Source organism: Frieseomelitta varia, unplaced genomic scaffold (genome assembly GCF_011392965.1).
Source record: "Frieseomelitta varia isolate USP_RPSP 00005682 unplaced genomic scaffold, Fvar_1.2 scaffold_398, whole genome shotgun sequence".
NCBI classification, from domain to species: Eukaryota; Metazoa; Arthropoda; class Insecta; order Hymenoptera; family Apidae; genus Frieseomelitta; species Frieseomelitta varia.
The window spans coordinates 170,693-195,279 of NW_025110143.1; the positions used below are offsets into that span (position 1 = coordinate 170,693).

Consider the following 24,587-nt stretch of genomic DNA (forward strand, 5'->3'; position numbering starts at 1 on the left):
TACGAGTGAAAATAATGGTGCGTACGTAATTCGTACATCTATCACGCATTTTGTAAGCATTGTAAGCATCTCTTTCAAAAGATTGAAGTTTAAATTAATTAAATTTAGTAACAAACATTGCATCCTCTTATTTTTGTTTTAGACTCGTCGAAAATAAGTTGATTGAAATTGGTAATCTCGCGTGACCTTTTTTTATCAGTTACAATATACCGAGTCATCAGTTTGAATTAACTGCGCATTATGCATCATACATAATGTAAGAAATACAATAGAAGTGAAACAGTTTGAATCGTTTAAAAGACTCCTGACCGTCGTTTTTGTTCTTCCCCATTCTTCTTGTTATCTTTTCCTTATCATTTTATATTAAAAATTTTATTACAGATGTAATTTAAATTTATTAATTTTAGACCTAATATTAAATTTAATATCTTGAACCTCGAAAACATGATAGTTTTATTTTATTATTTATAATTATAGCTTTAAATTACATATGTATTTCTTCTCATTGCTCTTTTGTATTGCTATATTACAAAATCAACTTTTATATACGTTTTTATATATAAATTCTGTTTTATATATACAACATATATAAATATTAACGATTTCAAAAAGTTGAAATTGTCTTTATTCTTATGTTTATTTTTCACTTTGAACTGATTACACATCATCATACATTAATTATTAATTAACAAATTATTATTTAATTAAAAATTAATTATTCTTAAAAAATTATTCCAGTATATAAAAAGGACTGATATTTATTCGAAAAATTTCATAAATAATTTACTAAGTTTCAAATTTTCGTGAATTTTGAAGTCAACACCAGTTTTTTACAAAGTAAAATTTAGATTAACAGCGACACCACTACGACTACGGCCTAAAGTAAACGAATGCTTCGAGTCAAAGTATCAATGTCTATTTTTTAGTAACAGAATAAAACTCATCATTAAATTGATTAAACAAAAATTGCATAATAGCCTTTATAGTAACAAATAATACATTAATTTTAAAAAATTACGCATTAAAAGTGGAAACTACCATCCAACACAACTAAGAAAAATGAATCAGGCAAAGATTGAAAAATTAGTTTCTAGATTAAGGTACAATGTCGGATCAAAACCACGCAAATTAAAAAATGTAGATGGTCCAGAAGGGAGATTGCGAAAAATTAAAAAAACATTAACTGCTGTAATTAAATACGAGAGGATCGAGCTAAATTACGCAAGAGCAGATGAAACAAGAGGTTATGTTGAACGAGTGAGTTTGTGTAAACTATTCTCAACGAGCATTGCATTATATTATACGTTATAATGTTTTATAATATTTTCTCTGCATTATAGTTAATATCAGAAGCTTTACGTCACGGTCCAGAACACGGAGAAACAATGGAATTAGCAAATTTCTGGATAAAAGAAAAACAACTTGTCCATAAACTTTTCAAAGTACTTGTACCAAGATATCAAAATTATACAACTTCGTTTACAAAGCTTCATAACGCACCATGTATATATCCCGGATACGCATACAAAAGAGCTATCTTAGAATTGAAAGGTGTTTATCACAGATCATTCATGAATTTAAAAGAGATTTACAACTTAAATTAATCAACATATATTTGTAATTGTAGGAAATATATATCCCACTGTAGAACAATCTAATCCACATCAGCATAATTTACTTCACAATATATTGCTCGATGCAGCTAGGAAAGAATACAGGATGGAGAAGTATAAAGAAATAGCTGCTAACATGAATTTTTAGAATGCATATAAATGTTTTATTATCAAACAATATAAAAAATATATAATATCGACAAAAAGTTATAAATATAGTTAATTTAAAGTGCTATTATTATTTATTTAATTTTATTGAATTTATTTGTTAAATTCGTTATCATTAAGCTCGTTTAAAAAAGTGCAAGGGATAATGTTTGTGAAACTCCACAACGTGTTTCTCCATAGAATACATTTGTTTACTGAAATTAAAAAAATGCATTTTTAAAATATTTCAAAGAACAATATATTGCCATTCTAATGAAAAAATAAACAAAAAACCTTATATGCTTTGGCATTGTACGATATACATCTGTAAATAGCTCTTTCCAGCATGCTTTATGTTCCTTTTCTGCTTCCGTAAAAGCAAGCAAAACGGAATTTTTTATGCGTTTCTTTAACTCTATATCTCGTTGCTCAGACCACAAACCAACCGATTCCAAGTAACTACGATATCTAATTATTGGCATATAACGAGTCCAATAGGCTATTTCATCACTGGATCGATATGCAGTACTGTCATCGGAAGTACTATGATGACCGATTCTAAAATATATAGCAAGTAAAAAAAAAAAACTACTCAACATGAAATATTCTAAACAAATATGCTTTTGTATACCGATAAGTCATAGCTTCGATTAAAAAGGGTTTCTTGCTCCGAATACAAAATTCACGAGCAACTTTTGTTGCATAGTACATAGCAAGAACGTCGTTACCATCTACACGAATTGTTGGTATCCCGTATGCTGGTCCTCTCGCTGCAATCCCATCACCTTTAAACTGTTCTCGAGTAGGAGTCGAGATTGCATAACCATTATTTCGACTAAAAAACAGAAAATGCTGTCAAACCGCTTTTTCCTTTTTCCTCTTTCTTCTTTTTTTCAATATATATACACATATGTTTATATATTCCTTTTTATCCAACGAACAGTTACCATATAAAAATGATTGGGCACTCCAAAGTAGCAGCGAAATTGAAAGCTGCATGAGCATCTCCTTCACTAGCAGCTCCTTCACCAAAGTAACAAATTGCACATGCATTTTTTTTAGATTGCTTGAGTGCATAAGCTGTACCTACAGCTAAAGAGTTCTGTTGAGTTATTGAAAAAAATTGTCGTATAGTTTGAAGCAGTAAGAAACTGCAATACCTTGAGGTAGTTGCGTCGTTAAAGGAGACGAAATAGTAACATAATTCAATTTTTTTGATCCATAATGAACAGGCATTTGCCTTCCCTTTGAAGCATCTTTGCAATTACCATAACATTGATTCATGAAGTCTGCGACAGAGTGTCCACGCCATAACAAAACACCTACAAAATTATTTTATAATAAACTATACGTAATCACTTTGAATTATTAATTAAATGGGTCAATATTTATACCTGCTTCACGATATTGAGCATATATAACGTCTTCCAATGTAACAGCAGCTGCAGAACCAATCTGTATTGCCTCTTCTCCTGTACTAGTCATGTAAAACGATATACGTCCTTGTCGTTGAGATTCATAGAGGATTTTATCCATTATATTTAGCGTTATCATTTTACGATATATTTTAATCAAAATATTTTCGTCTAACTTAAATAGAAAAAGAAGAACATACGGTTCAAAAATTGACAAAAAAAAACTATTCGCGTACAATATTAATAAAAATTAATTGTGCAAACCTTGAAATCCTCTGGTAATTGTACATGTTTATGTGACGAATTTAAAATTCTAAATATGGATAAAGGATCGTAACATTGTTCGTCAATAATTCTTAATTCACCGGTAAATACAGCTTGTATTCCTAAAAACGAAGGATTTTTTGTACCAATGGTATCAATTTTAGCATTGGTAGTTGTATCATGAAACTGTCGTTGTGTCTAATTTAGAGGAATAAGAAAGATTACGTTTCATTTCATTTCCACAGTATATATTATATTTTCTATATACTTACTTGTCGTAGTAACGCATCTTTAAAATATATTCGTTTCCCATATTTAAAAAGAATTTTTTCAATCATTCTTTTACGAACAATCATTTTTGATAATATTCAAGGCTTTGTCACAATGATTATCAAGTGTCGTTTTTATTTGAAAATTTACGTAACAATGTGTACAACACGCGTGCGCATAAATGGAGAAAAAAGGAGGAATAAAGATAGTAGGAGGGAAAAAGACAAACCTTCATTTTCATTGAATACACGATATTTACTAAACTAACAGTAAGCTTATTAATGATATGAAACAGATTATTTCATTATGGTGTATGAAAGTATGTATCGTTTAGTGATGAAAAGTATTCAGCGATGTTACAATTGACGATGGCGATTAATTTTTATAATTTTTATTCTGACAGAAATTAAAAACATTTTTATACAAATAAATAATCAAAATTTGACATAAAGATTGTTTGCCATGTAAAAATAGTTATACATCATATTTTATTGTGAGAAACAAACATTGGGTTGAATATTGATATGAACTTAACCTGCTTAAAAATTGAATATTCGGCAAAATAAAACATTGTATAAATAGAATTTTGAAAAAAAATGGATTCCTGGATGGATTCAGATCTGTATGAATTAATTGGTGTGGAAAGAACAGCTTCCACTCAAGAGGTATTATATTTTTTTACGTGTTATTAACCTATATATCATTTTATGTTTTTATATATTATACGAGGCAATGTAATAGAAAATTTTTTGAATTTGAGTTTATCGGATATTATGATTTTTTGTTTAACGTATCGTATCATTCCAGATTAAGAAGGGATATCGTAAGAAAGCTCTGTCTTGTCATCCTGACAAAAATCCAAATAATCCAAAAGCAACTGAATTATTTCACAAGTTGTCACGAGCATTGGAAATTCTCACTGATACATCTGCTCGGGTAACTACAAGATTATTCACGTATCCAATTTCTTATTGTTTCTATTGTTAACACATTTTATTTTTACAAAATAAGGCAGCTTATGACAAAGTTGTTAATGCCAAATATCAAGCAAAATTACGCGCTAAAGAATTTGATTCAAAACGTAAAAAGTTAAAAGAAGATTTGGAAGCACGAGAAAATGCTTACAAAGAGTCTTTGAATACAGATTCTAACTTTAAAAGCGACAAAGACAAATTACAGGTATCAATTTTTTCTATCAGGTTTATCCATCTTGTATCAATTACCAGTGCAGTTTTATCATTGCAGGCTGAAATAGAACGATTGCAAAAAGAGGGATCAAGACAACTGCAAGAAGAAATAGCACTTATGAAAAAACGCTTTGAAAAGCAATCAAATGCATTTTGCAGTGAATCAGAAATTAATAGCGATTGTTACAGATTAAAAGTAAAATGGAAATCTTGTAAAAGTCAAACTAGTAACGATGAATATGATTATCATACGTTACATCAAATTTTCTCAAAGGTAGAACTTATTACTAAAACGGTTTTTAAAATGTTTTCATAACAGGATACCATAAGCATAGTGCATCTTTTGAAATCGCTTTACTAATACAAATCTTTTTCAGTATGGAAAAATAATTGCCCTTGTAATTTCTACCAGTAAAAAGGGCAGAGCAGTAATAGAATATCAAAAACGAAATGACGCAGTAAGTAGAACATTCTAACATTAGAAAGACATGTATTTCTCCTCTTCATTTGTTTATTTATTGAAATTATATATTTTTACCAGGAAATGGCACTAAGTTGTGAAGTTGGTTTAGTACAGAATCCGCTCAAGCTTCAACAATTGTGGAAAGAAGAGAAAAAATCAAATATTTGTACCACAGGAACTGTTTGCAATGATATTACTTGTACAAAGCATATGGTAAGTCTAGGGAATAGTAGAAAACAATAACAAACAATATTTATTTTTTTACTCTGACATCTATTACGTATTTCACATTTCACATTGAGTATAAATATTACACGTTAGGTAAATCAAACCACGTTGGATATTGAACAATTTGAACACTCTGTATTGAGTAATTTAAAAAAAGCTGAAGAAAGAAAAAGATCCTCAGGAAAGACGAACGTAACGGAAAGTACTTGATTAAATATTTATATATTGATTATATTACTGTTGAGTGTTTATTATGCAAATTGCTACAATATACATCTGAATACCAAAATTATATAATCATAGGCATACGAATTATGTTGTTTATATCTATTATATATATTGTTAAAATAAGTAATTTGCGAACGTTGTGTGTTTTTGTATAATTAATTAAAAAAATCTTAGCGATAGTCTAGTTTATTTTTCATTAGCATTAAATTTGAGATTTATAGCATTTAAATTGTGGCTAAATTCATTTCAATTACTCAAGTAACGATATTTTTCCGTTCTTTTTGCTTCTTTTGTTTTTTCATATCTGTTTCATCGATAGGTGCCGGTTTAACGAACGGAATTTCATTTTCATATTCTGCCGGCATGAATTGTGCAAGAACTTTTGGTATTTTGATACCGGTATCAGTTTGATGTACTTCCAAAATTGCACATATAACACGAGTAACCGCACACATCGTTGCGTTTAACATATGAACATAATCTGTATTAGCATTCATTTTTTTAGTTTGACCATATCTAGAACATATTGATTTTGTTTTATAACAACAATGTACAATAATAATTAGAGATAACAACAGTAATAATAAAATATTTTCTATAATTTATTGTGCCCAGCTTATTACCTAACGAGTAAACGTCTTGCTTGATAATCCAAGCAATTGCTGCACGAGACAAGTTCGCGAAAAGCATTCGATCCTGGAAACCACGCTTCCAAGTCTAATTTCTTTGAAGCAGCATTGTTCAATGCACCCGATACTATGTTCACTATGCGATAAGGAATTTCCAGAATTTTATAAAATTCTTCTGCATTTGAAATCATTTCTTCCATCATTCGCCAAGATTTATCGTCATACGGTGATGTTAAACAGAATTGCTCCACCTATTATTCGTGTACGAGTTCAACTTGTATCTCTTAAAAGAAACAGAAAAAAATGTAAAAATCAATTACTTTTTCAAACTGATGAACTCTGAAAATGCCTCTGGTATCACGCCCATGAGATCCAACTTCTTGTCTAAAACATGTAGATAATCCTGCATATTTAATTGGTAAAATATTTTCAGGGATCCATTCGTTTCTATGAAACGCAGCAATTGGTTGTTCAGACGTGGCAATCAAATATTTTTCTTCAATTTCCTTGTCATCATTGCGCTCGCTACCTTTACCAGTTACCTAAATAAATAAAATTTTAACGGGGATCAATATCGTTTATATATTTGTACAATTCGTTTATATAATTGTCAATGCTATACCTTGTATAATTCTTCATCGAATTGTGATAATTGCGCCACTTCTTGCATAACATCTTTACGCATAAAGAACGGAGTGTAAAGTGGCTTGTAACCTTTTACTTGTAATTGCCTGAGAGCTAATTGAATTAAAGCATGCTGCAAAAAAACTGCCGGTCCTATTAAAAAATAACCACGTCCACCTGAAACGCTAGTGCCACGTTCTCCATCTATACCATCTATCATATGTATTAAATCAACGTGAGAGTATTTCTTTCGTTGCGTACAATCTCCGCATGTTCTCTCCACCTACAATTAAAAGCAATAATTTTTCTATAATTTTTTATATAATTCATAATATACGATAAAAGAAAGGAACAGAAAGCTTATCGCTTCAAATTTTATACTTTATTTTCCTCTTCGTCATTGCTAATTGGTACAGACTCGTGCAATATGTTTCCTATTTCTTTAAGGGCACGATTTCTTTCCAATTCAGTTAGGACTAAATTTTTATCATTTGTTCGAATAGCATCGTCGATGAAACTACGAACAGTTTTTATTTGTGCAACAGTTAAGGATTTCAGGTTATTAGGCGATAAATTTTCCAGGTTTTCAAGAATGTCTTTTGAAACACTGTCATCACCGTCGACTGCTTCCTTTTTTTTCATTTTCTCTCCTATCTCTTTACTGCACACATTTTTAAATTTATTTAAATTGTCAGCTTTGTGTCGCAGCTGACGCCAAATTTTATCCTTTTCGATCACCGTGTCAACCAAATTTACATCTTTGAACCGTTTTTTCTGATTTTCTCGCACTTTATCTGGATCAAATCCTTTGTCTTTTCGAAACAGATCTAAATCCAATACCATGATTAACAGCGGTAAAGTTATAGAATGTTTTCTTGAATTTTCATTCAATTACACGTGGACTCAATATATGCTGCACTACCTAAGTATGCATGTGTCAGTAAAAAGCTTATCCTCTAATTCACCACCACTCACTATACATACGCTACCTAACTGCAGACGTATTGGTTATTTGTATCACTCTCTATGTATATGTATATCATTCGAATTAAATCTACAACTATAAAATTTAAATAAATAATTTCTTACAATATGCTTGACATAACATTTTATTCAAGATATTTTTTTTTCACTCGTATTAAAATCACTTTTTTTAACAAAGTCAAATAATTTTATTATTGTTCTCTATCGAGCGAGAATAATGAAATTTTTTATACAAATATGCGGAACATTATGCTCTCTGAATATTCACTAAATTTTTCAGATAAATGAACATTTATTATTTGATAAACGAAATAAGAGATATAAAAGAATAAAATCGTTAAATTACGAATAAGAAACAAACATTAATTAACAGTAACTGATTTTTATAATCGCAAGATGTACGTACATATTTGATAGCTAATGTTACGTTAATTTTTATTTCATTAATTTCAGCAAATGTAATTTATTTTGCAATCATTGAAAATAGAAGACTTGAAGCATTGCGAATTGACAATGCGCACGATTACGATCCATAAAAGTTGATGACGTTAATTTAACTTTGTAATTTATATTTTATTAAAAAAGGAAAAAAACAACAAAAAAGGAACCATCGTAATGAGAATAAATAACAAAAGGAGCTATGTACGTAGCTATCAAAGTTCAGAATTATGTTCAAAATCTTTTTTTAATCTTTCGTTATTAGCACTGCATGTGTATGGTGTATATATATTTCACTGACTTGCGCGTGCGCATTAGCAAGATTTGTGAAAAAGGTTGAAGAAGTTAGGATTCAAGACTGTGTGCACTGATAACGTTCAAGTTTTTCAATCAAGGAAATATCAATTGGCAGAAAGATAGGACGTCGTAAGTTTAGCGTAATGAATAGAAAATCAGGTATAGTGTAAGCAGAAAATTTGTGGATTCGAATAGTCAGGTTAGTTGTGGCTATCGCACAAAATTTCGAACATTAATGACATAACCTAACACGCTTGTCAGTTGGTGGAATTAACTCGAAGTGTATCCTTTAGAAAGTAAAATAATAATTTACAAAGTTATTACAAAAGTATCGATAGAGCTATTTGAGTTTAATACATTTAATAATACATTCGCGTATGCAAAACATTTGTTACTTTTTCTCCTTCATCTCCTTTGCTCTCTCTCTCTCTTTCTCTCTCTCTCTCTCTCTCTCTCTCTCTCTCTCACTCTCACTCTCACTCTCACTCTCACTCTCATATCTTTTCTTGTTTTTCCTTTTTCTCTTTTCTTTCTAAGAAATTAGCATACATACGTATATAAATTCATAGAATTTTATATATGTATTATTTACTTAAAAGTACAATCTAACGATCGTGCAATGAGTTATATACATATTTGAAATTCTTGTTTCAGATTTGATATAGTAACAAACATTCCAACAAAACATTGGGACATAGTTAATGTTCATATATAAGGCATATTTACATACATAAATGTCCCACAGCTAAAAGGCAAACAGCTCTACGCTAGACCGGTGAGTTCCAACACAAAATATTGCTTGGTAGTACGGCGGACACTCAAAGCCAACTAACCATGTCTGTACAAAGTGTTGCTCTGGCATCTCTCACGGCCACCTATACCGACTCGGAGGGCGAAGACGGGGTGGAAGACGACCTTCAGGAGAATTCGAACACTCCCCAGGGGGCCGCCCCGCATAATGCCCAAGTCGGTCAGCCCCAGGCTTTCACCAGTCCCAAATCTGGCACATCAGCCTCAAATAGTCCCGTTGTTGCTCCCAACGTCGGTGGCAAGTCTAGTAACGATTTGTCGAACGCGCCCACCTTAGTAACAGATGTGATATCTAAGGTGCAGAGATTGGTTTCATATTTTGACGATACAATAGTCTCCGATGACGAGGGAGTGGTACAAACACAGATCGACGGACAGCCTTTTGAAAATGGAAGGCCCTCCTCGATTATGGAATGCTCTCCCTCTTGTCAAGGAGAACAGTTAGTTTCAGATAGCGAGGTGGATCCCTATGGCGTTATCATACCACCAGAGCCACCAGGACAATGTCCCGTGGAACTACAAGAAAAGATAACAAAACTTTTTAGGAAAATGGAGAGCGGCGGTTTAGATATGAATAAAGTCATACAACAAAGGAAGGATTTCAGAAATCCATCTATTTATGAAAAACTCATTCAATTTTGTAGCATCAATGAATTGGGTACTAATTATCCTCCAGATAGATTCGATCCGTTTAAATGGGGTAAAGATTCCTATTACGAGGAGCTTGCCAAAGTCCAGAAGGCAAAAATGGATAAACTCGAAAAGGCTAGGAAGGAGAAAACAAAAATCGAAATCGTTTCTGGTACTGCTAAGCGGCCCAATAATTCGAATACAACGGAAGACGATGCTAAAAAAAGAAAAAGTAAATGGGATCAAGTTGCAACCGGAGCTACTGCCTCGATAAAGCCAACTGTGCTGTTATCTCAACCAACTCTTACCACTTTAACATCATCTGCAACTGGCACCAAAGCAACGGTAATATCTGCTTTTGGATCTTTACCAAAGAAAAGACTGTAACATACCCTGTAAATCATTTGTAAATATTACGTTTTTCGAGAAAGCAACACTTCACTCTTCATTTAACTTTCCGTATACAAAATGATACCACAGCGAATTTCGCATGAGAATGTGAATATAATGTAAACTCGTGCAACTTGCAATCACACATTCACACGGTCACATGTATTATCCATAAGATTGGTTTGTCAGATTTTACTATTATTGGTTTTATTGAATTTAATAATTTGGCATTTAATTTTACATGTAACGGGACAAACTATTTTGAAAGTATATTCCTAGAGCAATTAATGTCAGAGTTGTTGTCAATGAGGATTTGTTAATTAAACGACAGCTTTCAATCGAAAATTATGAGAGAGAGGGAGGAGGGAAGGAGGGGGAAGGAGTTTGCGCGTGCGTGCATGTGTGTGTATGTGTGAAAGAGAGAAATAAGAATGAAAATTAAAAAAGAAAGATTAAATGTCTTGATTGATTAATACAATCGTTACATTGAGTTCCTTTGTGCTTTCTTTCTTTTTAAAACATCAGAAATTTTTAAAATACATATTTTTATATTTATGCTTTTTTTTGTGATGTTTTTCTCTATTAACAATACCTAGATAGATCGAAGAAAAATACAATTTTCAAAGGAGAAAAATAAAAACAACGATAACATTTATTATGAAAGAAATTTGTTCTTTTTTGTGAATATGCATATTTATAGATATCTAATTAATAATGCTACTGGTTAATGAGAAAGAGAGAACAAGTATTTTTATTTTATTAATCGACTCCTCCCCCAAGTACTATGTAAAATATGTACATTGTAACATGTGCTGCCATTGTGACAACAAACTTAATCAATTGAATCCTTTTCCATTAAAATTAAGAGCTAAAAAATCATTTGTAATTATAATTGTAACGAACAAGTTCATTTGATGATTTTATCAAGAATTAGAATTGATTTAATTTCTTGTAAATTAAAATAAATGATTATTAGTGATACTTTTATACGAAAGATTTGTATATTTAGAAATCCAATGTCCTTTACTTGAGTAAAACAACGAAAATTATATATGTACATTTAGTCTCTTTTCAAGATTTTAAAATGGATCAGGTATGTATATACTTTGTATGTATTTATATTTTGAACATGTATTTAAGCGAATTGACAGAAACGGGCGAAAATATGGATCGATAATTTCACTTGGATCAGAAGTGAATAAAATATAATTAAATTTAATTAAATTAAACATATGTATGTGATAATTCGAAACCGTATTTTCTACGTCGATCTTTATCTATTATCTATTTCTTATTGTTCCTGTATTTTCTGATTATCTGTATACGAAGTTTTATCACCAATTATCACGTCGAAAGATTACGTCAAAACTATTATTCAATACATGTTACGATTTCATGAAATTTTAAAGTTAAGTTGCAAATTAGCGTTTTTCGGATTCAAATGACTTTGCAAACTATGGCAGCATGAGGCAATTTTTAAAAAATTCATTTAATGATTGTACGATCTGCTTTAAGTTATTGACTTACTCAATTTTAAAACCATTTTTTTCTAAAACTTTTTACAAGACACATGTAAGTTTTTTCTACATTTTTTATGGAAGGCAATTTATAAAAAAATAACGAGTATGTAAATACTTTCGTTATTAAATATATATATTCCACTATTACATTAAATCGGACATACTGAATGACAAGCTGTAATCTACCGTTCTCAGTTACATATATAATGCGACACTTTGTTTTGACAGTTCAATAAATGAAGATCATTTTATATATAATAACTTATACGCTACTGATTTTATCGCTTTCGACGATTGAATTGAATGTACATAATTTCTCTATTTATTATATAGCAAATCGTAGATGTTAAAAACATTCAGATTTTTTCAGATTGGTATTTCATATTTTGAAACAGTCTCATTTAACGTCAGGCTCATTGCGTATTCGGTTAATGATTTTATATTTATCACTATCAGTTCAACAAACATGGTGTGACACTTTGTATTATTCGCATGCGTGCTGTGAACGCATACAATAAAGTAACATCTGATCTTTAACTGCTCGCTGTATTGTCCGTGTTATTTATGACAGCGATCATGTTTTGAGCCGTTACTTCTATTATCAACATTTCATCGGGCCTACATCTAATTAAAATACGGTGTGTGTGTGGGTATGGAGTTGTGTGCGTGTGTGTGTTTATTAAGAGCTTTCCAGTTGATATTTTGAATTCATCAAAGAGGTTAAGAGTGTTTCATTTTTATTTATTAACGCTAAAGTTTATAACACTTGCAAAATTGTAACCGTAGGTGAAAATTTTTGTTATGGACCAATATACGAACAACGTTACAGTTGTGTACTCTCATTTATTGTCTATGCAATAATTGCGTTATTTCTTGTTGATGTTGTTATTATTATTATTATTATTATTATTATTATTATTTCTTTTATAACTTCATAAATAGTATACTTGTATTACTATTTTCAGTGCTTGTTCAGTATCATTGAAATTGAAAAATGGCACTGCAACGTACATCTATCGCACTCCAAACTATCAGAAATCTAAGGAGAATTGATGGAGAAACGAAGTTACATTTTCGACCAAGAACAACAACACCTTCGGGTGCTATTCTACCAGAACCAAAAAGAATACGTTTCGGCTTTTTGCGTGTTATTTCCGGCGTCGTAACAGGATTGATCATAGGAACTAATTTAAGCAAAATGATAGCTAATTTTCTCGAAGAAAAAGAACTATTTGTACCTTCGGACGATGACGACGACGACGATTAATTTACGGTACGCACTTTACTTGAAGGCAAAACTCCAATCTAGTCCTAGTTTACCTAACTTATGCTTTTCACACAAGGCCTTAATCAACCTTTTTACGTGTCCTTAAAATATCTTTGTATAAACACGTTCTTCCTAGTTCCTCGATAGTTATATATCGTACGATGCTATTGTTTAATCTTTTTTCGCGAGGAAAATAGGCTTCATTTTTACATATCGTTTTCTGTTTCAAGATCTGTGACAATTTATGGGAAGATATAAAATGGTGTAACGTGTCTGATCTTTGGACAGCACGTTTTACATATACAGTTCTGACTTACTATAAAATCAATTATATGCAGTTTTTGATTCTATTTTTTAGAATTGAACGTACACAAAATCAAACAGTATCTATGTTGTTACTAATCTTTGTTAAAAAACAAATAGATTTTGTACATACTTGCAAGTATGTACATGTCTCAAAATATTCCCATTAAATATATATATAGCAAATGCATATACCTAGGTATTACAAACGTGCAAATACTTTGTAAATACTGCTTCAGATAAATTGCTATAAATTCGAAAATAAACATAATATAAGAAAGTAAGTTCCGAGTTTTTAATGAAATTTTCAAGAATCACAATATTCTTTGATATTGGAAAGTTGCTTCATTTTTCTGTCCGTATTAATTTAACAAATTTGCATTGTTAATAGCCACTAATAACTATTTGCGTGATTTTATAAAATTATATTTTTCTGAAATTAATTTAAAAAATGAAATCGGAGTAAAAATTTAATTTGTCTCATTTAAAAGAAGCATTGTATTTTAAATATTTTATATATTATTACATATTATTTGCATTTGCATCCATTTTTCATACTTCAATTTTTTTTAAATGCAAAAAATTTCGCAGTCTATTAATAACATAGATTTTACAATTTTTTGTATATTGCATTAAATATTTTACTGAGGTGGTCTTTTGTGCAAACTCCAACCATGAAAGCATTTGGTAAATCTTCGAGATTCTTTTCCTTTCGCTGTTAAGTACAATTTACGTGGTCTGTCTGGCTGTTTTACTCGTAAATGTTGGATATATACCTAAAATTTGACGCAAGTACCGCAATTAAATGTATTTTATAGTTCTTTAAAATTATTTCTTTTCATTCAAAAATTTCCAAAATTAAATATTTTTACTATTTATCTGATAGATTTTTACCTGAGCAGACTTATATGCCAATTTAATTTCTACTTCCGAACATCGACTGCCTAACCACAAAAATACTTGTTCGCCATTATCGAGTATCATAATATCATCATCCGCTAAATCATCCTAAAACAGTATCAATTGATTTTAAGTCTGTTACAGACATTTAACTTGATTCTTACCAATATAAACTAAGTTAGTAAATTTATCGTATACCTGACAAAAATCAGTGCATTTTTCGCTGATCGTAAAATATCCTTTTTCGTTTGAACATCTGAACAGTCTCGTATAATTCATATATTCTGCATCGGTGTCGTACGGTTTTTTTCCACCAAGAGCTACCCAAAAGAAATTGTCCGGCTCTTCACCTTCGTTTAAAACTTGTAAACTTATCCATGGCTATTAATTTCATTTGTAGATTATAGCTTTTCAAATTGAAACAAATATCATGCAATATATGACAAACATACATTATTAAACATTTCTTCGGCGATTTCTTGAATTAAACGTGCTTCCTCACTGTCTGCTTTGGAACCAATCCAGGCGTATACTATTCCTGTTTCGTCGTCGTTATTGAATGGAACATTTAAAATATAACTACGGAATAAAATATTCACATATAGTTGAGTACAAGTATCGGTAAAATAAATAATTTTCATTGAAAAGTGAAAAGAAGGAGGAAAAATAGTTATCTCAACGATCGTACCAAAACGAAGAGTTCAGTAACGTAGAATCAGCCGGTATTTGTATCAGTCTGGTGCACAATGCACTTCCATTACTTCTTAAGTGGTAAAATTCAACTTTGTTACTACCAGAAGCTTTAGGCTGTTTACGCTTACCATGATGAACAATAAATTTTCTTTTGAAGTAAGCCAAGAACTTTAAATTTTCTTGTTGTTGATGAGTTCTAACAACTTCTAAATTTTCGCCAAATAAAGATTTAAATTTTTTCTGTAAACTAAAAATAAAATTCTTACTGTCAATATTCTATCGATACGATTATTCACGCCCCTAACTATTTCGGACTTTAAATTGCGTTAATTAAAACGTTAACACATTTACGTCCAAGGTGTTACATCCGATATTTTACGATAAAAACTGCATTTTTAAGTTTCCGGACATAGATGTGTTAACTATTCGTGTATAATTAATAATAAATCAAATGATAATTTTCCTGGCTTCACCTGAATGTAAATGTCAGCCATCCCATGTTTCCGGCGTCTCTACCTTGCCAAAAATACACTGTACACTGATAATCCTCTTCGAATTGCTCATCGCCATCCTCATTTTCTGTCGTATCTAATGGCTAAGGTGATGCAATCAAATACAAAAATATATCGTATCACGAGTGTTAAAGTAAATTACCCAAACATATACAATTAAAAAGTACATAAATTATTACGTACCATCCAATAACGACATAAAAACACGTAACAATCACCACTGTAAAAATGTCCCAATTCTTCTTCTGGCAATCGTACAAATTTTTTTCCTTCTAAAACTAACGCTTCCATAGCCTCTAAATCATCGTTCCATTCTGACATTAATTGTTGAGCTTCAGTAAACGACATAGGCGGTTGTCTCGGCATGAAGAGCGCAGCTAGATCAGCCTGTCAAAATAAAACTAATTTACTAGTTTGAAGTGATAAGGTAGGGAAAGGGAAAGGGAAAGAGGAAGAGGGGGAGGAGGCTCGTGTCGTTATTGTCGAATTATTTATTTCATGTACCTTTGTTTCTTGTTGTTTCGCCCATTTAGTTAGATCTGCACCAGTTTTCGCGACTGACTCTGCAGTTCTAGTAAAATCAACTGCTATAACTTCGTCCCACCCAGCAAATTTTGATTTGAAGATCTAGATAGAAAAAAGGAAGGTATCGTTATAAACTTTCTCTCTCTCTCAATTGATATAATCTACCAAATCCCTTTAACTTTCTCAATGTTTGTCAAATTTTATCATACCTGTGATTCAGTTCCTTCTTGCAACCTAGTTACCATTGCATACTCTGGTCGTTCTATCATGTTAAACAGCTCTTGGGAAAGTTTAACAGCCGCTGCTCGTACTAACCTCGTAGATTTTTTACCGAACCTACACATATACACACACATACACACACAATAATTGAAATGTACACATTGTAATTTCACGTTGTTCAGATTTCGTAATTACATTAGACGTTTTGAGTATGTACCAAACATAAACATCTACATGACAATCCAATATGTAAACGTTGCGATTGTTTAAAAGTGTGTTGATTAATTTCCCATGAGGTACTTCAATCTGTGGCAATTCCAAATAACCCATGCCAAGTTGTACTTGATACAGACGTGGCGTAAGCGGTATAAAATTTGCATCTTCACGTTCCTACAACGAAAATGATCAAAACAAGATTTATATGGAGTATATTTCCGAGGGTGTGGTCATTTTATGAAAATAATTCAACTTACAGTAATCGTTGGCACGTGAGAAACATCTTTGACATTTAAACACAACAAAAAATCGTCCGATTCCGTATTCATAATTTCCGTTATAATTTCTGCTTTATTTTTCCTTTCGTTTTTATTAATCTTCTCGGCCATTAATCTGGCTTTTGACTTCAACGTACTTTTCGCTTTTTTGCCATACCATATGAAAATCTTGATGCCAGTATCCAGGACGAACACGAATCCCGGATCCAAAGAATCAAAACGAACAGGAACCGGTTCTAAATGGATCGAAGCACCGGCAGCATGTACCCTATACAATCGTGTTATCGATGGCTGCTAGCGACAATCGAATAACAATATAATAATTAAGCAGCAATAAAATAAAGAAGTGAAGTAAGAATATATATTTGATACAGTGATACAAACCGTATCTTCGACAGTGTAAAAACCGGACGAGGTGCGACCTCCTTCAATGTACGTAATGCCAGACTCGAACAACATTAGAAATTCATCGGATTCTTCGCCTTGTTCTTCTCTAATAGTACGACACTGTGCACCCAAGTAGTTACGTAGGTTTACCGCATGAATCGCAGCACAAGCTCTTTTGTCCAACTATAAAATACATCGACTTAAGAAACGTGACACACATTTCACGAAGACTCGTTTGCCTGATATTACATCGTGTACCGCGCACAATGTCAATTCTTTCAAAGCAAACTCACCGTAGCTTTTTCCCCTATCCAGAAATAAATTGCCCAAACTAGGGAACCAGCTTCATCCATTTCGGTTTTTAAAACGATGTAGCAATCACCTTCGTAAAACTTTCCATGTGCCACCTCTTCTATTTCATTGGGTAAAAAATTCTCTATCTCCCATACAGATAAACCAGGAACCTGACCAGCATCTTCGTCAAAAAATTCAGAATAATCCAATGGTGGTTTTTCTAGAGTTTCATCCCATCGTTTGGGTCTTGAAAGAAGCAAGATAAAAAAAAGAAAAGCGATTCATAAATCGTCAAATAACAAATAGAACAATGAATTATCACAATACATATTTCGCGCCTACTTTAACGATTCTGCTTTCGATTCTTCACATTCTTTGTCTTTATTTTTTTCCTTTGCTATATCCTTCATACCCTAAAGAACAAAATGACAGAAAATTAAACGATTCGAACGATTCTCTGTTTTTTTGTTTATTTTTTTTGATGACATACCTTTAATATCTTAGCTTGATCTTGATCAGCCTCTTCTTGGTCTCGTCTTCTTCTTAATCTCATTTTGCGAGCTATCGGATCCTTGCTACCTAAAAGTAGACATGGTATATTTATAATTGCTCAATACAAATCACCGTTATAGATATTATCAGCAAAGATAGACTTACCAGAAGTTTGAACAGGCGTAGGAACGTTGGCGCCAGCAAGTCGTAATTGATGTTGTAAAGAAAAATCAATGTTATAAAATTCTATGCCAGAACCTTTTTGAACTTCCATTGGTTTTGGTGGCATTACTAAATTCGGATTATCTCTCAAATCGAGTTGTTCCAGATCGTTGAGAAGATGTATAGCGTCTGGTACGGTAATCAGTCGATTAGAGGATAGTATTAATTTCTTTAACGATCCACATCTGAAAAAAAGAAATACATACATTTACGATGCTCGCGATATTTATGAAAAATTATGTTCTTAGTTTTCTTATATGATTTAATTATGTTCTTAGTTTTCTTTCTATTAATTCGTTTTACAGACGCATTAGAAAAGGACAGTTAATAAATATACCTGCATAAACCTTCGGGTATCATTTCTAAACGATTATTAGCTGCTGAAAATACTTGCAACGACGATAGTTTGCCAATGCCTGAAGGAATACCATCAAAATCTAATTGATTATCATTTAAATATAATCTCCTGAGAGTAACGATTTTACAGAGAGAGGCAGGTATCGTGGTTAATTTATTACGACAGATATTTAATGTTTCCAATTTTGTCCAAAGCTCTGAAATAAAAATAGAAGTTCTAGATGTTGATCGTGCATACACTGACAAGAGATTGTGTAACACGATAAATTTACCAATTGCTGTTGACAATTCAGTTATTTGATTATCACTTAGATTCAAGCGACGCAAGTTTAACAAAGAATAAAGCGCGTCTGGTACCCGAGGTAAATTATTTTGCGACAAATCAAGTTCTTGCAGATTTGTCAAGGTCTCCAAACTCGATGGAATATTGTTCAATGTCCTTTGCGTATCACGCATCTGTAGAGCTATTAAATTCATCAAAGATGGTAATTGTCTGAATAGAAATAAAGAGGTTAGCTTCTTTGAAAAATCAGCAACATTTTTGTCATATCGATCTTGTTTCTATACCTTAATTGAAAGTGTCCTAATGGATTATGATTCAAGTTTAAAGTCTGTAAATTTGCTAAGCGGCGAGTTTGCGGTGGTAATGTTTCCAACTTATTATTACTAAGATCCAGAAATAGCAAATCAGTTAAATGAATGAATAATGTATTTGGAATTGTCTCAATACTGAAAGGACCATAGTAACATTATTAGCGATTATGCGTGCACAATTGATACACGTAATACTCACTGATTGTGACTTAAATTCAGATTTAGCAAAGATCGAGCTCTCTCCAAACCTTCTGGTACTTCCTTCAAATTATTATAACTCAAATCCAACGTAGTTAATTCTTCCAGATGAAATAACTCTGCTGGAATACCACTTGATTTAACGTTATTGCGTCTTATGTTCAACGTTCGAAGACAACAGAGTTCAGTTAATTCTCCGTACAAGCGTTCCACTTTGTTCTTAACTAACGAAAGATGTTCCTGTTAGAAGAAGAAAGAAAAAGGATTTAATTTTCATTAGTTACATTTTATCAAATTATCAATAAGAACCTCAATCACGACAGCTTCATTCCGAATTTTGTGCACAATTAAAAAATAAACGTCCATACGCAGACAGTTTTACCAGCTTCAATAGTTTGCCCATTTCTTCTGGAATCTCGGTCAAGTTGGTCTCGTTCAATTTCAGCCATTGTATACCAGTCATTAAGCGTACAGATTCGGGAAATTTGCCATCCTATAAAATTGTAACAATTGTACACATTTCTTAAAGAACTACACATACGAAGAACTACACTTACACCAAAGTCATTGTTGCTAAAATCAATCCCACGTACAAAGGGTAACACTCCCGTGTTCGCCATTTCGTTCAAATTTGAGACGTTTTTGTAACTTTAAAAATATCTATGTTGCATTAGACGCTTGTAAATCTATAACCCATTAATATTATCGGTAAAATATATAAAAAGAATATATACAGGAAATTTGTTTAAATACAACTTTGAGCATTAAATAAACGAAAAATGTGTATTAAAAATAAAATTGCGAAAAATACTAAAAAAATATCAGATTTTCTTGAACAACTTCTAACGCAAAAATATTTACTGACATTTTTAAGAATTTTACTTTCAGAGAATTACCTTTGCAAGACAAATGACAATATCATTTATGTGCTAGTCGAATTATGAAATATTGCTGATGACACGAACTTTTATCAAAAAAATCCGACGACATACAGTTTAGTTTGTGTAACAGTGTACAACACAAGCGAGAAAATGAGAGGGGAGTTGGGGAAAAGAAAGAAAGAAAGAAAGAAAGACAGACAGACAGACAGACAGACGTATGTATTATTTTATATATTTCTCTGTTAAATTAGTTATCTTACTTTTTTTATTCTGGCTCTTATTTTTTACAAATTTATGAAAATATAATTTGAAATATACGATGGATTTATACATTCTTGGTAATTATATAGAAATCTATACTTTAAACATTATCTAGGGATTTTTTTGGATAATCGTGTGAACATGCGCCATAGTACATGCAATTTAGAAACTTTTATGACGATAGCGAAATCAGAGTTGTCCCGTATCTACTTTACACCGGCGTGAATTTCCACACATACGATATTTATCTCAACTTACAATGTCCAGAGTAGAAGAAGGTGAATTTTAAATCTTTATTCGTAAAAATAAAGAACATCGTTCATTCGTTTGTCAATCGTCAGTTGTTTTCTCATATGACTTCAGTCGAAGAAGTAGATCAATTGGACAGCGGCATGGGTAGTAGCGACGCACATTCTCCCGAGGTGAAATCGCTTCTTCCTGATGACGAGGACGACGAAGAGGTATTCCATTTCGATATATGATTACGTATTAATTTTATAAATAAAAAAAGCTCCATGTTATTACACATTATTACTTTATCGACAACAATTATATTTAATCTTTAGAAGTTAACCAATATTTTATTATTTACGGATAGTGTTTTCCGTGTTGCAGCTTAATTATATCAAATTTTCATTATGAGAAATGCAATCTCCGAGTTTGTTTTTAGGATGAAAGTTTGGCAGAAAGATTATTGGGTCTCACGGAAATGTTTCCGGAAGAAGTACGTAATTTGGGATATAATGTCGGTACTTGTTTATGCAATTGTATGAAAGGTCTGTATTCCTTAATTTTGCCATCTATTATCTTTAATATCATAATGTTACATTTTATTGAATATATTTTAAATAAATGATATATTTTTGTCGTTTTGGTAGGATTATATGCATATTCATGTTCAGCAGCATGGATATTCTTCAGTTCATCTGCTATTTTATTTGCACCTATATTGTTCGAAATAGAACGAGTACAAATGGAAGAGGCACAACGCACGCAACAGAAACAAGTTTTGTTGGGACCTAGCAAAGCCATGTCAAGCGTAAATGCTTCGAGTCTTCCAATGGCTCCACCAGTTCAGCAATAATAGCAATAATACCATCAGCAATGCATTCAAATTACCATAAGTTGGCTGTTCCGTTCACTGTTTATATTTATATTAGTATAATAGCTTCAATTTATTCTAATATCTCACTGGCATCTACATCCATAACGTTATCATATATTATTCGTTATAAAAATCTAAGCGATACATAGAAGAACGAAACAAATTAAACCAAATTTAAAAATAATATCTACTTATTCTTGTTTTTTTTTTATAAATTGTACCCATTTTATAAATTACATTTTACCATGTCATATTTAGCATAGCAATACCTAACCTTGTTATAAAATAGTGAAATTGTATTACCACTATATACATAGTGCATATTTATCAATAAAACTATTAAATTCTCGTGTAACGTTAGCACTCGTAAGGTATCGAAAATGTTATTGTATTATAAGACGTTGAATAAATGTATAGTGAAAAATGTTTTTCAGCGTTCTCTTACTATTATGTGTACAATATAAATACAATGCTGCGTAGGACGTTATAACGTTCAGGAAAATATACGTAGATGATCGTTTACAATTGTCAACTAATTGTCTTTGTATTTTCATCAGTGCACAGTATTTGTATCTGTGTATACACATAGATAATAATCAGGACAGCCATGCCTAATTAGTGTTTGAATCAAACAATAGCTAATAACGATCCAGAGTGTACTGGTAGTAACACTGTTCTGTAATTGGCCTTTTGTTTTACCAGATGCAAAATGATACAGTAGGGCTATAAATTAAATTAACATTTTAAAAAGTTACTATATAGTATATATATATATATATATATATATACTATAAATGTTGATTTAGTTGACATTAATATGCCAATATGTGACGTTAATTTTCTACAAGCACAAGTTTTTGCTGCTTTCTCGAAGAAATTTTGAGAAGAATGGTTAGCTACAGAATTTCGCCCAGAGTTGGGTATTATTTGAATAAAATTTCGAATAAAATTTTATTCGAAATATTTACTGAAATAATGTAAAGAAAAACAGTCAGAAGTCCTTTTTTCACAATTTTGTTTTATTTAATAAATTTGCTTTTAGTAGAATTTTTTGTTCAAATATTTTGCTGGTTAATCTGTTTTGCTTTAGGCAAGTTGTTATCGTTGCAAAAAAAACAAACATATTGAGAAGAATGTAGCATTTCGCTCCACGCTTATCTCGGCGTCAATATAAACACATCGTCCCACTCTGCTACCCTTGCAGCTCTTCTCTCTATATGCTGATAATCCTTTGCCATTCTCATGGGCATTTTCGCTGGCATCTTCTTGATACTGTTAGTGGTTCCTGTCCTGTTGACGCTTGTCCTGTTATTTTTATCGAAGAAAAAGAGAAAAAGATAATTATTCAAAGTTTTAAATAGACAGTAGACATAACTAACAGTATTTAAAACACTATTAAATTAATAAAACATACTCAGTATTTAATATATCTTATTAATAAAGCATATTTTTTTTACATACCAATGAATCATATCCTTAAGTATCAGCTCCACTTCTAGTCTTGTAAGTAAAGACTGCAATTCAAATCTAATCATCTGTCTTGCAACATTCATCTAAAAATTTTCACATATAGCTTGTAATTGTCAATATCATATTTATTTATCTTTGAGTAATGAATTCTTGTAATAAATTTTCTAAAGTATATCATTGAAAATAATTTACCCATAGTTGTTAGCACCGCACTGGAAAAGATATCATAAGTTTAATAATGCAAACATTGACTTTTACAAAGAATGATTAATAGGTTAAGTGGAAGATTCTTGTATTATTGTGAAACTCTTTCCGTTAGAATAAGCACCTATTAGCAACAGCGACTGTAAGGAACTTGGCGAACTTGCATCAACATTTTTTTCTTTATGCTTTTCCTTATTACATTTTTTCTTTATTACAACTTGACATTTTGACAGTTTAAGAATGGGAAATAATTATGAACAATCAATATTGGAAACCTACTAGTAAAAAATGTGCCTGTGAATAGTGTCTCCCTCGTACGGGAATTATATCGTCACGTCAAATTATTTTCTGGCGGGATATTTGAAAATATTATTAAATTATTTGAAATTATTATTTAATTTATCAAGATACACAAACATTTATACGCAATATTGTTTATAAAATAAAATATTCCTTCAAAATAAAAAAAAGGAAAAATTTCACAGTCGATAAAGAAAAATCAATGTTACCGGTCGGTAATGGAAAAAAAAGAGAAAATAGAGCAAAAAACGAGTAGCGCAAAGAGAAATAACGCGAAAAAGACATAATAAAAATAGCAGAAAAAATAATGTAAAATGAAAAAATAATCTCCCAGTCGATAATAAAGAATAAATGTTCCCTGTCGGAACGAAAAAAAAAGAAATAAATAAAAAAGAAAGAAAAGTAACGCAATGAGAAATAACACGAAAAAGAAACAACACAGGAAAAAACAATACAAAATAAAATAAAGAATCTCCCAGTCGATAACGAAAAATAGAATTTCCCAGTCGGTAACGAAAAAGAGAAAATATGGCAAAAAGAGAGCAATACAAAGAAAAGTAACGCGAAGAAAAACATATATCGTAAAATAAAAAAAAAAGAAACCGCGTTTTTATGTAATTACTGTTTTTCAGAGAGTGCCATCGTTTATTTATAAATTGCATTTCAATAAAAAACAAATGTTTATTAATATATTTTACAGTTTAGTATTATATTTAATAAGAGCGACTGTCGTCAAGGAACTTGGCGAACTTGCATCAACATTTTTTTC

At 31.3% G+C, this 24,587-nt stretch overlaps 8 protein-coding genes across 22 annotated transcripts; 5 read left to right on the forward strand and 3 right to left on the reverse strand.

The window, feature by feature from the left end:
* Nucleotides 1–871: 871 nt before the first annotated feature.
* LOC122531408 (39S ribosomal protein L17, mitochondrial) lies at nucleotides 872–1,831 on the forward strand. The gene is made up of 3 exons (XM_043659311.1): nucleotides 872–1,257; nucleotides 1,341–1,551; nucleotides 1,628–1,831. The coding sequence occupies exons 1-3, from the start codon at nucleotides 1,060–1,062 to the stop codon at nucleotides 1,759–1,761; spliced, it is 543 nt and encodes a 180-aa protein (XP_043515246.1). The 5' UTR covers nucleotides 872–1,059; the 3' UTR covers nucleotides 1,762–1,831.
* LOC122531398 (2-oxoisovalerate dehydrogenase subunit alpha, mitochondrial) lies at nucleotides 1,755–3,861 on the reverse strand. Its single transcript, XM_043659280.1, has 8 exons — nucleotides 3,712–3,861; nucleotides 3,440–3,637; nucleotides 3,155–3,350; nucleotides 2,921–3,082; nucleotides 2,708–2,852; nucleotides 2,392–2,595; nucleotides 2,055–2,318; nucleotides 1,755–1,975 (listed from the first exon to the last, which is right to left on the reverse strand). The coding sequence occupies exons 1-8, from the start codon at nucleotides 3,793–3,795 to the stop codon at nucleotides 1,897–1,899; spliced, it is 1,332 nt and encodes a 443-aa protein (XP_043515215.1). The 5' UTR covers nucleotides 3,796–3,861; the 3' UTR covers nucleotides 1,755–1,896.
* A 69-nt stretch (nucleotides 3,862–3,930) lies between these two features.
* Nucleotides 3,931–5,892, forward strand: LOC122531403 (dnaJ homolog subfamily C member 17). Of its 2 annotated transcripts, XM_043659291.1 has the most exons (8): nucleotides 3,931–4,028; nucleotides 4,113–4,374; nucleotides 4,517–4,645; nucleotides 4,721–4,888; nucleotides 4,955–5,170; nucleotides 5,274–5,354; nucleotides 5,438–5,572; nucleotides 5,681–5,892. In XM_043659291.1, exons 2-8 carry the CDS (start codon nucleotides 4,306–4,308, stop codon nucleotides 5,795–5,797), a joined length of 915 nt encoding a protein of 304 aa, XP_043515226.1. In that variant the 5' UTR covers nucleotides 3,931–4,028; nucleotides 4,113–4,305; the 3' UTR covers nucleotides 5,798–5,892. The 2 variants fall into 2 exon arrangements, with proteins under 2 accessions (XP_043515226.1, XP_043515224.1); XM_043659289.1 differs by having other exon boundaries at nucleotides 3,996–4,374.
* A 96-nt stretch (nucleotides 5,893–5,988) lies between these two features.
* On the reverse strand, nucleotides 5,989–8,128 carry LOC122531395 (serine--tRNA ligase, cytoplasmic). Its single transcript, XM_043659278.1, has 5 exons — nucleotides 7,450–8,128; nucleotides 7,067–7,351; nucleotides 6,765–6,986; nucleotides 6,439–6,695; nucleotides 5,989–6,331 (listed from the first exon to the last, which is right to left on the reverse strand). Exons 1-5 carry the CDS (start codon nucleotides 7,909–7,911, stop codon nucleotides 6,070–6,072), a joined length of 1,488 nt encoding a protein of 495 aa, XP_043515213.1. The 5' UTR covers nucleotides 7,912–8,128; the 3' UTR covers nucleotides 5,989–6,069.
* A 527-nt stretch (nucleotides 8,129–8,655) lies between these two features.
* Nucleotides 8,656–10,661, forward strand: LOC122531400 (SAP30-binding protein). Of its 3 annotated transcripts, XR_006307263.1 has the most exons (3): nucleotides 8,656–8,986; nucleotides 9,442–9,562; nucleotides 9,636–9,775. XR_006307263.1 is itself a non-coding variant. In XM_043659286.1 (2 exons), the coding sequence occupies exon 2, from the start codon at nucleotides 9,622–9,624 to the stop codon at nucleotides 10,612–10,614; it is 993 nt and encodes a 330-aa protein (XP_043515221.1). In that variant the 5' UTR covers nucleotides 8,657–8,986; nucleotides 9,442–9,621; the 3' UTR covers nucleotides 10,615–10,661. The 3 variants fall into 3 exon arrangements, 2 of the variants coding, with proteins under 2 accessions (XP_043515221.1, XP_043515222.1); XM_043659286.1 differs by having other exon boundaries at nucleotides 8,657–8,986; nucleotides 9,442–10,661; XM_043659287.1 differs by having other exon boundaries at nucleotides 8,657–8,916; nucleotides 9,442–10,661.
* Nucleotides 10,662–12,167: 1,506 nt separating this feature from the next.
* LOC122531412 (essential MCU regulator, mitochondrial) lies at nucleotides 12,168–13,744 on the forward strand. Of its 7 annotated transcripts, XM_043659328.1 has the most exons (3): nucleotides 12,483–12,805; nucleotides 13,103–13,410; nucleotides 13,635–13,744. In XM_043659328.1, exon 2 carries the CDS (start codon nucleotides 13,132–13,134, stop codon nucleotides 13,402–13,404), a length of 273 nt encoding a protein of 90 aa, XP_043515263.1. In that variant the 5' UTR covers nucleotides 12,483–12,805; nucleotides 13,103–13,131; the 3' UTR covers nucleotides 13,405–13,410; nucleotides 13,635–13,744. The 7 variants fall into 7 exon arrangements, with proteins under 7 accessions (XP_043515262.1, XP_043515260.1, XP_043515263.1 ...); XM_043659327.1 differs by lacking the exon at nucleotides 12,483–12,805 and adding an exon at nucleotides 12,168–12,189 and having other exon boundaries at nucleotides 13,103–13,744; XM_043659325.1 differs by lacking the exon at nucleotides 12,483–12,805 and adding an exon at nucleotides 12,295–12,442 and having other exon boundaries at nucleotides 13,103–13,744.
* A 450-nt stretch (nucleotides 13,745–14,194) lies between these two features.
* Nucleotides 14,195–20,693, reverse strand: LOC122531393 (protein flightless-1). 5 transcript variants are annotated; one of them, XM_043659266.1, is made up of 23 exons: nucleotides 20,494–20,693; nucleotides 20,155–20,283; nucleotides 19,980–20,090; nucleotides 19,599–19,837; nucleotides 19,373–19,534; nucleotides 19,078–19,298; nucleotides 18,786–19,002; nucleotides 18,392–18,633; nucleotides 18,225–18,313; nucleotides 18,077–18,147; nucleotides 17,734–17,980; nucleotides 17,438–17,623; nucleotides 17,033–17,347; nucleotides 16,777–16,949; nucleotides 16,547–16,673; nucleotides 16,317–16,439; nucleotides 15,996–16,199; nucleotides 15,774–15,895; nucleotides 15,296–15,547; nucleotides 15,060–15,186; nucleotides 14,806–14,988; nucleotides 14,602–14,715; nucleotides 14,195–14,483 (listed from the first exon to the last, which is right to left on the reverse strand). In XM_043659266.1, exons 2-23 carry the CDS (start codon nucleotides 20,215–20,217, stop codon nucleotides 14,349–14,351), a joined length of 3,723 nt encoding a protein of 1,240 aa, XP_043515201.1. In that variant the 5' UTR covers nucleotides 20,218–20,283; nucleotides 20,494–20,693; the 3' UTR covers nucleotides 14,195–14,348. The 5 variants fall into 5 exon arrangements, with proteins under 5 accessions (XP_043515201.1, XP_043515202.1, XP_043515204.1 ...); XM_043659267.1 differs by lacking the exon at nucleotides 20,494–20,693 and having other exon boundaries at nucleotides 17,033–17,344; XM_043659269.1 differs by lacking the exon at nucleotides 20,494–20,693 and having other exon boundaries at nucleotides 19,966–20,090; nucleotides 20,155–20,280.
* A 183-nt stretch (nucleotides 20,694–20,876) lies between these two features.
* LOC122531410 (mitochondrial import receptor subunit TOM22 homolog) lies at nucleotides 20,877–22,272 on the forward strand. 2 transcript variants are annotated; one of them, XR_006307267.1, is made up of 5 exons: nucleotides 20,877–21,017; nucleotides 21,103–21,200; nucleotides 21,410–21,515; nucleotides 21,618–21,875; nucleotides 21,922–22,272. XR_006307267.1 is itself a non-coding variant. In XM_043659319.1 (4 exons), exons 1-4 carry the CDS (start codon nucleotides 20,999–21,001, stop codon nucleotides 21,821–21,823), a joined length of 429 nt encoding a protein of 142 aa, XP_043515254.1. In that variant the 5' UTR covers nucleotides 20,877–20,998; the 3' UTR covers nucleotides 21,824–22,272. The 2 variants fall into 2 exon arrangements, 1 of the variants encoding a protein (XP_043515254.1); XM_043659319.1 differs by having other exon boundaries at nucleotides 21,618–22,272.
* Nucleotides 22,273–24,587: the final 2,315 nt, after the last annotated feature.